We start from the raw sequence: 14,213 nt of genomic DNA, 5'->3' as shown, positions 1-14,213 counted from the left end.
ACTCCATTTTTAGCTCCCCTTTGCTATGCTGCACACATTGTGACCCAGTGGAAAGCAAAGTGGTGGCAGTGGGTTCGGCCTGCAGGGAATGGCGCAGTACTGTTGGTAATTTTAGCTCCTCTGCCCTAACTTTCCCACATGATTCTGTTCTGATAGTAGATAGTGAGGAGTACTGTTGGGACCTCCCATTTTTGGCATTGATTAAAACCAAACGATATCCAGTGGGTCACTTAAAGGTTTTGGTGACGCAGCTTGACTTGATACAGCCAAAAGACTCTGCCAAGTCTTTTGAATGATGATTACTATAATTGACTGTTTTTAGCAACTCTGTTAGCACAAGTAGCATAAATAAATCAACAGCCACTGTTTGTTTCTTAGTGAATCTAGATCCTCATGTTAACGTTGAAATGTTCAAAAGGTTGCTAACATTCCAATCCCCTCATTTCCCAAGACAGACGAATAACTTAAAAGATTTAAACCAATTACCTTTGAGGTTCTCCAGTTGGCCTTCCTGTTAGCAGCTAAAAGTCTCTCTCTTATGGCTGGAATCAACCACAGGCATGTCTTGACATGTCATAGGAAATGCATTTTCCTTTTTAAACTGCTTGTTGCATCTCTCCGCTTCCCCCTTTGCTGTCAACTTACTGACGTTGTTGTTGTATTTACATTATTCAGACCCCCTTGTTATTCTGTGATCAAAAAAGACTGAAAATGAATCTGGTGGCTTTTTTATTATGCTTTTGGAGACTTTTGGAGACAGCAAAAGTCTGAACAAAACCACCCAAACCACAGTTAAGAAAACTGAAACAACAAAAATCCATAAATAAAAAAACCTAAGCAACTTCCAGTATCCAGCTTATGGGCCTCTTTTGCTGATATCAAATTACATATGTTATTATTTTACAAATGTTATTTCTTTCTTTAGTAACTTCTGGTGACTTTTAGTCAACAGAAACTTTATTTTCTAAAAATTTGCAACAAAGAGTGTCTGGTATGTTCATTGACTGCAAAAAAGATTGGATTTTTTACTTGATGACGGTCAGACAGGAAAGTGGGTAATGAGAGATTGGGAAGAAATGTGGCACAGATCAACAGGCTGGGACTCAAAGCTGTGACAGCCGCGTTGAGGACTAAGGCCTCTCTATACATGGGTTGTGCTTCACCCCGAATCTCTAGTTTTAAATCTTTATATGTCCTCTGAATGTTCTGTGAAATTTTTGTTCCAGATTAGTGCATTATCTCATGCATTTTTTTTCTATGAATTTCAGCATGCAGAACTCAGAAGCAGCGTCAGACCCCCCCACTGGTGTGGCAACACTACGGACATCATCATCGGCCCAGGCTCCTGTGGTACAGCCTGTCCCAGCCTCCCAGCAGGTAGAGACCCCGCCCATCAGCCCACCTGCTGTTTCTATAAGGACAGGAAAAATCTTAATATGACATTTAATCCTAGATAGGATAAAATGTCAGTCAGGAGCTTATTGTAAATATTTTGAATGATGTTAAAGCTGAAGGTAGTTGATTCTGAATGTGCTAAAGATTAACTTTACAGGTAAAACCAGCAGAAATAGTATTAGATTTATTTTTCATTAGGAATTTGAAGTTATACTATTTAAAGTTAATAACTGGTGTCTTTTTTTTATTATTTGGTGACACAAATGAGCTGCTTGATGGCAGAAAATTGGACTGCATGCCACATAAACAAAACCTACACCTCTCATCTCATTTCCATGCCGCTCGTTCCATTTCTCTGTCTTCGCTGCTTCTGTTTTTCAGTAAAATGTCAACATTATCTTTTCCGAAACAATGAAAGGTTTAACATGTAGTAATCAGTGTTTTCTTGATAAAGGTGTTTTCTCGTTGTGTAGACTTCTAGAGTGTTTGTGTGTGTATGTACATGCATACCTATGTAATTGAGTTGTGTCTCATATTCACACAGAGGGTGCTGGTTCAAGCCACAGGCTCAGCTCAGAAAGGAGGACAAGTATCAGTATCCAGGGTCCCCCAGCAGGTACACAGTACCGTGCATACCTGTACCGTGTTCTGAAAATAGTTGGACACCCCTTGACTTTTTACAGACTGCTTTAAAGATTTTCAAAAGTCTTTTTACCAGTTCAATTTAGCCAGAGAGATATATGTTCTTTTCCTAAAACATGGTTATTTGGCTACAAAAGAACACCCAAGTTTCAGATTATGAAACTTTAATAATTTATTCATTTTCAAGTGAAAAACAGTTGTCCAAACCAACCTGACCCTTGACTTTGACTAGACCACTCCATAGATTTTAAAGTTTTTTCCTTTTGAGCTACTCAGAGTTGGACTTATCATGATTTGGATCATTATTTTGGAGTAAATCATTTTCAGTGCTCTGTATATCCTCAAAGATATATTATTTATCCCTTTGTGACACTTTCCATTCAGAAAAAATAATCTTAAATTTGATTTTTGGTAAGACTTAACTTACCAGCCTGTTCCTCTCCAACAAGCTGTGCATCTTTTCCTTTGTGCGCCTCTTAAGGATATGAAAAGTTTCATTCTGTGGCTGAGGTGTCGGATCACAAACACCCAAGTTAAAATGAGGCTGTTTTTGAACTGGCACTGCTTCCTTGAGGAAGCACCCTTGTTAGGCTCCCTTCTTCCAATCCACTGAGATTGATTTTGATGCTACCCCTCACTTTGTTAGCAACATTTCTACTGAGAGACATGTTTTTATAAAGGAACATCTGCAAGATTGTCTCCAGCTACCCCCTTTTCATTTGAAACACATGCACATGTCATTAACATCAACATTCACATACTAAAAATGTGGAAAATGGAAGTCCAGGCAGCAACACTAAAATATTTACAGTTAGATTAATGTTGAAAAAAATTAAAGGTGCAATTAGAGCCAAAATTAGATTTATGTCTGGCAGACGTAAGTTTATTGTAATTGTTAATGACAAAATTTTTATTCTGACTGCAAATAATATGAACATTTTGTAGTGGCCCAGCTAGATTGCAAACCTGAATTTGATGATCTGTGTAAAGAGCTGAAGATTAGGATTATGGTATGGAGGTTTTCCAAACGCAAAGACTTGGAGCTCATCACCAAAAACAGATAAAATGGTAAAAATTCACTAAAACCTAGTCAGCAATTCAAACAATGATTTAATTGCTGTGATGCCAGTAAAACATATTCTTATTGATGGGTGTAAATGATTTGTGACATTGCATTTGTATATGAAAATGTAAACACAAGCCTTTTCTTTTTGAATTTGATGTTCGAGTAACTCTAGCGATAAATTTCTTTTCAGAAAAAAAAAATAAATCCGAACCTGCCAGGAGTATGAACAATTTTGGACTTAACTGTAAAATATGACTTGTGACATTATGAATTGTTTTTATTTTTTTGGTTTTCAACTCTTCTTAGTCTAAGTGCGTTGTGTCAACCTGCTGCAGAGTTTGAGTGGTATTCCTGAAGGCTTGAACCAAAACCCAACCGTTTGTTATGACTTTCTCTCCATTTTCATCCTTAAGTAGTTCCTACATCTCTAGTTGTGCATCTGCATCATTACAGTCTGTTGAAGTTCGGATGCATTTCATAACCAGTAGCAATTAATTTAGTTTCATTGTCCAATTCCAATTTTCTTCACATTTTCGTAGCATCCACATCTATTGGCACCCCAGGTAAAGATGTTTTGTTTTTTACTTCTGAACTACAATCTTAGAGAAAAATTAAGAAAAGTGCAAGCTTTAGTTTGAATACATCTATGCAATGTGGAAGAAAAATCCCAGACAAATAAGTTATTCTATACACTTTTTTTTTTGTTTTGTTTTTTACAAAATCACCGCAGCTGGTCTATGTTTTTATTTCGTATTTTTCAGTTTTGCCAACGGGACAGAACTTGGTCTTTTTATCACAATGTTGGGACACGAACAGAGGAATCTTTGACCGTTCTTCTTTTCATAATCTCTGTATGTTGTTCAGAGCTAGGAGTGTTTTTTGTCATAAATTCAGCTTTCCCTGGAGTTTTTCTGTAGGATTTTGTTCTATAGACTCGGATGGGCATTGAAAACAGTTTCTTGTGAATGATTATTGTGTCAGTGTAACCGGACGTTATGGATCATTACTGAGCTGAAAGACCCAGTTATGACCCATTCTCAGTTTTCTACCAGTATCTTATTAGACTTTATATAAAATGTTCTGGTATTACTTGGAGTTAATGATGCAATATGCTCTAATAAACAAGAGAGAAAGGCACAAAGCCTCAGATTTTTTGGGCATGGCAGAACATCTGACATGCTTCCCGACTGCTGACATATTTATAGGTTATTAAGGAGACATGGTGACCCCTCAATATTTACTACAGACCTCTCATGGTAAGCTTTGGAGATTTTTTTAAAATCTGCTACTCTCTGTATGTCACATATGTCAGAGTCAAGGCCCGCGGGCCACATCCGGCCCGCGAGAAGGTTTTTTACGGCCCCTGGGATGATCTTGATTTATTATTAGAACCGGCCCGCAGACCGCAGCAAGCCGGCACCCCGTCTGAAAAAAAAAAAAATCTTCCTTATTTGAACTGTAAGTAGTTCTTTAAATGTTCTGTGAGATGATGTACTTACCCATGTATCCATAACAACCGGAACTTTCAATATCCACCAAGTTATTGCCGAAATATACCGTCTATTAAACGAGTGCCCCCCGGATTAATTACACTCTCTGCAGCTGCAGCTGCGAAGTTACCGTATTAACCCGATACTTGCTGGAAAGTGCAACGTCTCCCCTTTCAGAAACCGTTGGAATTTTTCCACTTAGCGCTACGTGTGGCGGAATTACGGTACTGCAAATTTAGATGTGTCGCCGGCGACACATCTAAATGCCTTGACTCTGACATATGTGGATTAATAGATTTTTGCACTTTATTTTATTGTATTTCAATCCAATTATATTTTAAAAATATTTCAGTTGTGTCTGTTGAAAATTAAAGATTACTGACAGAGCCATAAGAAAATATTTCTTTATTTATCTGATCATATTGGAATATATTTGTTAGGTTTTCAGTAGGTTCAATTAGGTTCACTAGACTATATGCGTCATTTAAAAACATTTCAATGAACATTCGATCAGTCCGGCCCTCGGCTTGTAGCTAAATTTTTTATTTGGCCCTCCGTCCATTTGACTTTGACACCCCTGCTGTATGTGATGACAGGATGAATCTTTGTCCAGCACTGTTTTTCAAAGTTTTAGTTGTCTTAATAATCATTTCTCTGATATTAAATATGTGAAAGTTTTGTTGAGCAGCCATGTCTTTGTAGGCATTTCATGACTTAATAATAATAACAACAACAACAATAATAATAATAATACACACATCTGCTTTTGTTGAATCCCATGTTTTTTTCTTCCATTTTGAAGAGGGGTTAAGCAAAATGGGGCTCTGTGTCAAATTAAACGTGTATATTCCAGGGAACCAGGAAGTTGTGGGTTAATAATCAAAGATTTCAATCCTATCAACTGTAGAAGCGATCAATTCAAAGTGTTCATTAGTTATCAGACATATTGCTACAGCTGCATTTGAGATTTTTGGAAGAAACAAAAGAAAAATGTGGGGTTTTTCCTTCCACTAAATAAATTGACATGCGTAAAAGGTAGGATTTTTCTTAATTTTTCATTTTTAGATTGTTATGCTGCAGTAAAAAAAAAAAAGTTTTTTTACACACCTTTAGCTGGGGTTTTAATTGATGATTTTTTAAAAAATATTTTAATAACTTGTGCTTTGGACAGATTGTGAATAAGCCAAGGGGTGGACAGGTTTTTCTTTTTTCTGCTATATTTTATTTAATCACCTAACTGCATTTTTTCCATTTCACAGCTGTTTTAACTCTGAACACAACTTTTTGTACTGTGTCTCTTTTTACAAGCAGCAGGTACAACATGTCTACCCAACTCCAGTACAATATGTAGGAGAAAGCGGAGAAGCAGTTTATACCAACGGAACTATGTAAGCTCAGTTCTTTAATTTAACTGGTTTTAAGGTGTTTTATTCCTGTCAAGGAAGTTTTACGTAATAATAATAATAAAAAAAAAAACACTCCCCATGAAATTTGACAAAAACCTGCAGATATTTTTTCCAGATTCTGACACAGACTCACAGTTCACACCACAGTGATTACAATCTTCTTAAATTATGCAAGAGTGAGTGGTGTGTTGAAAACACAGTGACGGATGAGATTTCCCTCACCACTTGTCTCCTCATGTTAACTGCATCACCAACTGTTTTTAAAGTGGCTCCAATCAAAATGCCATTTAGGCTAATTAAAGCCCAGCTGTTTTTTTTTCTTCTCCGTTTTGCAGTTTTATTGTTTAATGCCGCTCCAATATGACCGAGTTTTGTGACGTCACTTAATCTGTTGTCCATGTCGACACAATTGCATACAGCAAATCATTCCTGTGGGCTAAACAAGGGACACGCTGATCAAAATTTAGATTTTGAATTCTGATCTAGCTATTCAACACATCAATAATCCACTGCAGTTTAGGCCTGCAACTAACGATTATTCTAGTTATCAGTTATTCTATCTACTATTGTGACAATTAATCGGATAAAAAAAATTGCCCATTCTGAATATTTTTCATTTAACCAATACAGAACTACAGATACAATGAAAAACTAATAATTAGTTTTGGAAAATAAACTGACGTTAACGTAGCATTCCTTTAGCGAATGCTTGATCATTTGTTGCAAAAGATGCATCTACAGCTAAGAAACACTTATAATATTAACTTGTGAAAAATCGATCTCTTTCTGCTCGACTTAACATCAATACTATAGAGATAATCTGTTTACAATTTAGCCAATTAATTATTTGATAAGGAAATATTTCCTTTAGTAGGATTTAAACCAGGTGAAGCTAAAACAGCCACCTGAGGAGTTTTGGGTAGAACATTTTTACAAAGAAGTTTTTGTTTTTTAAAATCATAAATGCAAAATATACATTTTTATACAGTTTTGGCTTATTAACTGCTCTGACTGTTGCTTTTTTGAAAATGGCCTCTCTTTGAGTCCGTCTCCTCCAGTTAATGATTAGTCGATTACTAAATTAGTTGACGATTACTCCAATAATCGATTAATCACGATTATCCTGATTAATCATTTCAGTGAGTGTGACCCAGTAGAGCTTTGGTGTGATGCATTCACTGACTGACAAATGATTAGAACATTTGAGTTTCCGATTAAACCAAAAATCATCAGCTGATTTCTTGGTGCATCTCTGCTTTCATTGAACTTCTTCTGAAACAGGACAAAGCGAATTTATTGAAGATGTTTATGGTAAAACTCAAAATGCACCTGATGCTAACCGCAGCCATCTGTCTGCAGCCGAACGGCCTACTCCTACAACCCGGACTCCCAGCTGTACGGACAGGGCAGCGGGGGGGCCTACTTTGACTCTCAGGCCGGAGGAACCCACGTCACCACGGTGGTGTCCTCCGCCAGCAGTGGCGTGCCGCCTCACGGCATGGTGGGCATTGCCATGGACGTGGGCAGCAGCCACATCATTTCCAGCGGCAGCACCTACCTGCTGCACAGCGGCGGCATGGAGGGGAACCGCAACCACATCTCACACTCGTCTCGCTCCTCCTCAGCCATGGTGAGTTGGTCCTGAGGTAGAACCGGGAAAGTCAAAGTTTTCTGTGGATTCTGTCGGCTCGGCTGGCAGGACCTGTTTCCTGATTAACACTCCTTTATGCCAGCAGTCCACAACCTGATTTGAGTTGTTGTACCTGAATGACCACACACTGAGAGCAAAGTGGTGCTAGGCAGCTAGCCTGCAGAAGTGGGACTTTGCCTTAATTCAGGGCTGAATTGTTTTAAGGGTTTTCATGGGGCATTCGAGAGGCCCTGAAACAAAGAAACCCCTGGGGCTTCTTACCATTTGGCCCAGAGCCCGCTGGATCTCTGCTAAAGCCTTGGAACGCTGCCTGCTTCTTTTTCCTTCTCTTATGTCTAAAGTCTGGCATCAGTTTTGATTGATTTTCCTCCATAGATGTCTCCACTTTAGTTATTCAGTTAAACATCTAATCACTCAAATAATTTAGTTTTTTTTCTCTCTGAAGAAATCAATGTAGAGTTACTTTATGTTGTGCCTGATTTTGTCATTGTAGCTTCTAACGTATCTGCCTATTTTGGTTTTAAAAAAGTTTTTTGAAGTTGAACCAACTCTGGGATGATTGACATTGTTGACCCAGGTCTTTATTTGACCTGTGACCCTGTTTGTTGTTCCTATTTGCATACTTTTAGTGTGTCAGATCCCGAGCCGTCACTGAGCTGCTTAACCCTATGAGTCCCTTGATTTGCATGCTTTTGTCAGCCAATAATGGATTTGGCTGCAACACTGACTGATTTTAATGGAAATGCAGAGATCTGGCTGCTTGCTAACAGTCTTATTTCCCTTTTCTCTTCTCTTCTTCTTTCTCCCCAACATTATACCCCTGCAATCTTCCTGTTTTCTCTCTCTCTCTCTGTTCTGCCTCCTCCCTTTCTGTGTATCCTGTTTTTTTTCTGTTTTGCATGCTTCTTTCTTCAGCTTGAAATGGCGATTGAAAACCTCCAAAAGTCTGAAGGAATTGCAAGTCACAAAAGCAGCCTGCTCAACAGCCATGTAAGTCAACCAGGAACTTTCTATGTAAAACAGAACAGAAAGTTATGGCTGAATCTGTGGACTCTGTGTTCTGCTTGTGTCTGCTCAGTGAAACACTGTTTGCTGCTGGCTTTCTTTCCCCTTCCCAAAATGATTTGATTTAGTTTCATTCTTGACCTAAACTCATGTGTGCTGTCACTTTTCCTTATATACAGATTTCAGATGATTGCTCTGATACTCTGCATGAACTAATGCTGATTATTTGTTTTTCCTGCTTTTTCACCAGCTAGCTTTCTTTTTGATGTTTTTATTGGAGGGAAAAAGTTAGTTGGACGAACCAAAATATTTTTTTTTATCCTTTTGGTCAGTGACTCGATGCAATCGTTTCCTTGGATGGAAAATTTTTTACAAATTTGAATAATAATCTAAAATTGGCTCCTTACATATTATAATGTGGTTCCAGTTGATCTTGTATAGACAAACAGTAAATAATAAGTTAAAAAAAGTGTCTACATTCTATAAACTTAGTGCTTTGTTTGGATTAAATATTAATAATTAGTTTTTCAGCTACTGTTTGCATGGTGTCCCTGTAAATATGTCAATGATGATATATTTTAGTTTTATTTATCCATAAATGGTGAAACAGAACAGCACAGAAAGATTAACATTGTGTTACAGAGGTAAAGTCTAAAGATACAGATAAAAAACTAAATAACATAACATCAAACACACTGCATGTTAAATGTAAAGCTCTTAAAACAAACTTCAAAATGTTCACGATTATTGTGTTTTTTTGTTTTCTATAAGAATTATTTCAATTAATTTAATGACATTTTGATTGCAAGAAGTCTGATAAAATTGCAGAGATAATTTCTTTTAATCTTTTGTTCTATGAGCCTTGAGTTTCTGTAGAAAAAAATGTTACAGTGGTCAAACATTTTTAACTGTTTTCATTGGCCTTTCTAAATTGCATATCAATGACAGATTCAGTGTCCAATTTTTTTTCTCCAGCTACAAAACACTAAAGAACAAAGACAGCTATTCCGTTTTCTATTAGCAGCATAAAAGACATGAGGTTTACTGAGAAATTGTTTTCAGTGGAGACGCTCCAACAAAACGCTTCTGTGGTGGAGGAGAGGAAAATATTCAAATTAAAAGATAGAAGAGGAAGAGTTGCAACACATCTTTACAGCTTTATTTCACTTATTTGTCACATTTACAATTTATTTTATTATTGTCATATTTAATGATTTCATTGTTATTTTTTTGTCACATTAACATTTTTTGTCTTGATCCCATAACATTTTATGTATCATTGACTTTTTTATTTTTCACCTTTACGTTTTTGTTTTTAATTTGTCACGGAGTTTATTAATATTTTTGTCACATTTACATGTAAAGGACTTTTGTCAATAAATGCAATCAGTGCAAACAATAAATACAAAACGAAGGAAACTACAACACATTTTTTTATAAAAAAAAAAGTGTAAGAAAACATTAAAACTAAATTACATATTTGAATTTAAATAGGTAGAAATGTGATTTAAGGTTTTCCCTTTAACGTTGAACATCATGTGTCCAAATTGTGTGTTTAAAGTTGAGTTATTTTAACTCTAGTAGCAGTTTTCATTGCTCTGGTTACTTACAGCCGTAGCTCAGAGACAGACATGGTCACGGGTGGATGTTTAAAAATCAGAGGCTGTGTGATGTGTGCGTTATGTGGCGTTTGATATGATAAAACGATCTGCTGCTCTCCTCTGCGGCTCAGGTCCGTCTCCTGGGAACGCTCCGGGTGTGAATATATTCTCCTCCATGTTTGCAGCTTCAGTGGCTGCTGGACAACTACGAGACGGCGGAGGGAGTGAGCCTGCCCCGGTGTTCCCTCTACAACCATTACCTCAGGCACTGCCAGGAGCAGAAACTGGATCCGGTTAACGCAGCGTCCTTCGGGAAGCTCATCCGCTCCGTCTTTATGGGCCTAAGGACGCGGCGCCTCGGCACCAGGTAGGAGGACGCTGATAACAGTAATCACATAACTTTTCAAGAAGTGATGAATATGATCATGCTTACATGTACTGGAGAGGGACTGGTGGAGAGTAATGATAGTAATTACTCTGATGGCAAGGCTTTTTCTCACTGCTTTCTGGCTCTCTTCTCTCCTTCAGAGGCAACTCCAAGTACCATTACTATGGCATCCGGGTGAAGCCAGACTCTCCCCTGAACCGGCTGCAGGAGGACACCCAGTACATGGCGATGCGGCAGCAGCCTGTCCACCAGAAACAGAGGTCAGACTTTTAGCAACAGGTGGAAAAGTACAGTTTCCAGGTTGACTTACATTTGGGTCTTTTGTAATTTGTGATTAAATTGTTTCAGCATTTAGCCATTTTCTGTCCAAACCATTTCCATTTTGTGAAAATTTTAATTTTAGGTTTTGTTTGGTGATGTTTCGTTTGGAGTATCATAGAGGTCTCATTGTAAGAACCTTCAACTGTTCCTGTAATCAGGTGTTTATAAATAACAAACCTTAGCAGTAACATGTAATTGAAGACAGTTAGGCCTGTCGCAGTAATCAATAAATCAATTAATTGCACAATGAATTAAAACGAGCTCAGTAATTTTTATTTGAATGATTTATAGTTTTCTTTTTTTTCGTTTTCTTTTTCTACTGAAAACTGAATGACAAAAGTCTTCAGTCTGGTGTTTTTTCCTCAGCTATCTCTTTTAGAAGGACGTTTTGTTTACAGAAACTTCATAGTTCATGTTGTTTCTGCTGTTTTATTTATTTTGGATATTCAAACTATCTTCCAGGTCCAATGTGAAATATTCATTAGAATTTAAAACTTATTGAGCTTTGAGACTATTAATACGATTACCAATATATTACTTGAAAATTGTCTCAAGACAACTATATTTATCCAGCAAAATATACCAGAAGACAGTATAATCAAAGTATTTTAAAAGTTTTGTGTAGGGGTATCAGTGCCATGTTTTGACTTGTAAAACTGAGTTCATTTTTCTATGAAACATAACTTAGTCATCGTTAATTCATGATTTAATAAGGAGGTGGTTGCTTTCTCCCAGAGGGCCTGACTGGGTTGGGCAGCTTTTTTCCCCTCAATGAATGAAAATGTTGTTTTAAAACGGCTTTTTGTGTTTACTCAGGTTATCTGTCCACTATTACAGCTAACACGAATGTCTCACTCTCGTGTTTGTGCAGGTTTAAGCCTCTGCAGAAGGTGGATAGCATGTCTGACAGTCTGTGTGGAAGCTCTCAGCACTGCAGCAGCACCCCAGAGCAGTCGGTGGCCGCTCAAACCCAGCAGCACCAGCAGTACATCGGTAAACACACAACCTGCTTTATGTACCGTTTTTATACATTTTTCCCCCTCGGATTTGATATTTTTGAGTTGCATTTGAAGGTCTTCTTTTGGTACCATCACAACAGGTTCCCATAGTTTCTGTCTTTCCTGCCTGGAGATGTTGGGTTTATAGATGAACACTCATCCATGTTCATTTCCACAGACACGTCTCACGCCTTACCTCCGTTTCCTTCTCCGGACCTGGGCACGCAGCCTCTTCCTGAGCGCATCAGCATGACTGATATTAAGAAGCTGCAGACGCTCTACAGAAGCCACTGTGAGGTGAGACTCGTCTCTGGACAATCGTTTCTGGTTCATTTCTGATTTATAGCTGCATGTGCTTCTTAATAATCATTAACAGTTTTTTTTATTGCAGTAATAGAGTAAAAAACTGGAATATTACATAGAGCTATGAGTTCAAAGTTATGTACTTTGAAGGTTTTTATGTCTGTGTTTTTACGTATGGTTGACTAAAATAAACCTAAACAGATTATCAGATTATTGGCTTAATTTGACAGTTACTGCAACTGACACTTATCCAAGAATACTAATGGAAAGTTAAGTGGAAGGAAAATGTCTGCTAGAAAACGCAAACAGCCACCATGAGTGAGAGTAATGTGAAGCGAAGTGGAACAACTGATCACTTCCATTTAGGGCTGGGCAACTTGGACTTAAAGTTTTATCCTGATACTTTGTGTTACTGTTGTGATAACAATAAAAGCGACAATAGGGACTATTTATTATTTTTCTTTTAGGCAACTGTCATGGCATGACTTTTAAAAAACATGCTCATTTGTTACACGGTTCTTTAGAACACCAGTGACAAAATGAAGTCACTACCATTAGACAGCACACAGTAACTTCATTTAACAATATTTTCAAATTAATTGATTTTTATTGACGGCTTCATTGAACAAACATTGGAGAAAATAATAAAACTAGAAATCACAACAATATTTTCAACATATTTGGAATTTATCGTAGCAACAATAAATCAGAGTTCTTATCATACTAATAAATATATCACGATAAATGATACATTTTAGTACTTCCATGTCTCCGTATCACTTGGTGTTTGTGGAATATATAGCATATAAGCCTCACCTTTTTTATTTGTATTGGTGAAACACATGAGGGTTTTTGTAACGAGTTAATTTACTGATTTTATGCGTTAAGCTGAGGCTCCTGTTTCATCACATAGTGAGCGAATCCTGTGCTTCTGGATTCATATGGTAATCAAAGCTGAATATCCCAAATACATTTACAATCGATGGTAATTTAAATTTCATATGAATGAAACCACATTGAGTCTGTTTATGGAAACGGCTGAAATTCCTTCGTACTGTCCCAGTGTTGGGAAACCGGGACACAGCCTGCAGGTGTCTTATTTCTAAACTGTAAATATTCTGGGTGAAGAAATCGGAGTTCTTGAGAAATGACGTTTCACAACCGTAGTTTACCCGCCGCAGTTCGGTTCAGTTCCCTGACAGAGAGAATCGCGTGCGCAGCCTGAAGATGGAACCCAGATATGAGAGCGGGAGAAACAACCCGAGAATTTGGGCCGTTGGATCCCGGAGAGAGGCAGCGATTAAAGCGGCGAAGCTCGGGGTTTTATCATATTATCCCTGCCCTCCTCTTGTCCGGCTTCTCCACACACCGCCTTTGTTCCAGCCGTCTTTTCATCTCTGCACAGCTTTCAAGATATGCCAATTAACCTTTCAGCGTGCTGGGTGGACATCTCGGTGTCTTTGTGGCGGCCTCCCCTCGGGCCTTTGTGCTGCTGTGTCTGCGAACGGATGGACAGACTCCTGTCTTTGTCCACCGTCACATTTCTGCCACTCTTACCGCTGCCAGGGACTAATCTGTCTGCTTTGTGTAATCTTTAGACATCAAGAAACAACAAGTTGTTAGTATGAGGAATGCATTTCCTTAGAGCTTAGTCTTTTTATTATTACTTAGCTAAATGTTTGAATTACTGCTTCATTTTCTCAAAAACTGTAAATATTGGATAGGATTAATAAAAAAAGCTATTATCATATCCGTGTACAGTGTATGGAGTCAGTACTGCATCAATGCGGCGTGTCATGGACATGATCAGCCTGTTTTAAGGAAGCCCAGTTTGCTCTATTGTCTCATCTTCAGAGATTATTTTAGGAGTTTCACGTCAATCAGGCCCAGCGATACCAGGTGTTGGTCCTATTGGCAGAAGTCCAGTCCTGCTGGAAGATAAAATCA

The 14,213-nt window shown here is 37.8% G+C and overlaps 1 protein-coding gene across 3 annotated transcripts in view; it reads left to right on the top strand.

Moving 5' to 3' along the window:
* Positions 1–14,213, top strand: part of rfx2 (regulatory factor X, 2 (influences HLA class II expression)) — a 34,944-nt gene that overhangs the window by 12,961 nt on the left and 7,770 nt on the right. Inside the window, exons 2-10 of one of the 3 annotated variants that reach the window (XM_015007233.2) lie at positions 1,269–1,377; positions 1,940–2,011; positions 5,905–5,981; positions 7,359–7,629; positions 8,566–8,640; positions 10,442–10,623; positions 10,785–10,904; positions 11,837–11,958; positions 12,142–12,260. In XM_015007233.2, the coding sequence (XP_014862719.1) occupies positions 1,270–1,377; positions 1,940–2,011; positions 5,905–5,981; positions 7,359–7,629; positions 8,566–8,640; positions 10,442–10,623; positions 10,785–10,904; positions 11,837–11,958; positions 12,142–12,260 (1,146 nt within the window). In that variant the 5' untranslated portion in view covers position 1,269. The remainder of the gene's footprint in view (positions 1–1,268; positions 1,378–1,939; positions 2,012–5,904; positions 5,982–7,358; positions 7,630–8,565; positions 8,641–10,441; positions 10,624–10,784; positions 10,905–11,836; positions 11,959–12,141; positions 12,261–14,213) is intronic. The other 2 variants (XM_015007237.2, XM_015007238.2) reach the window with 2 other exon arrangements.

The sequence above is a fragment of the Poecilia mexicana genome, unplaced genomic scaffold, assembly GCF_051168715.1.
Source record: "Poecilia mexicana isolate PSO_F unplaced genomic scaffold, ASM5116871v1 scaffold_4, whole genome shotgun sequence".
NCBI classification, from domain to species: domain Eukaryota; kingdom Metazoa; phylum Chordata; class Actinopteri; order Cyprinodontiformes; family Poeciliidae; genus Poecilia; species Poecilia mexicana.
The sequence above is the reverse complement of the archived record's forward strand: the minus strand, read 5'-3'. Positions and strand labels throughout refer to the sequence as shown.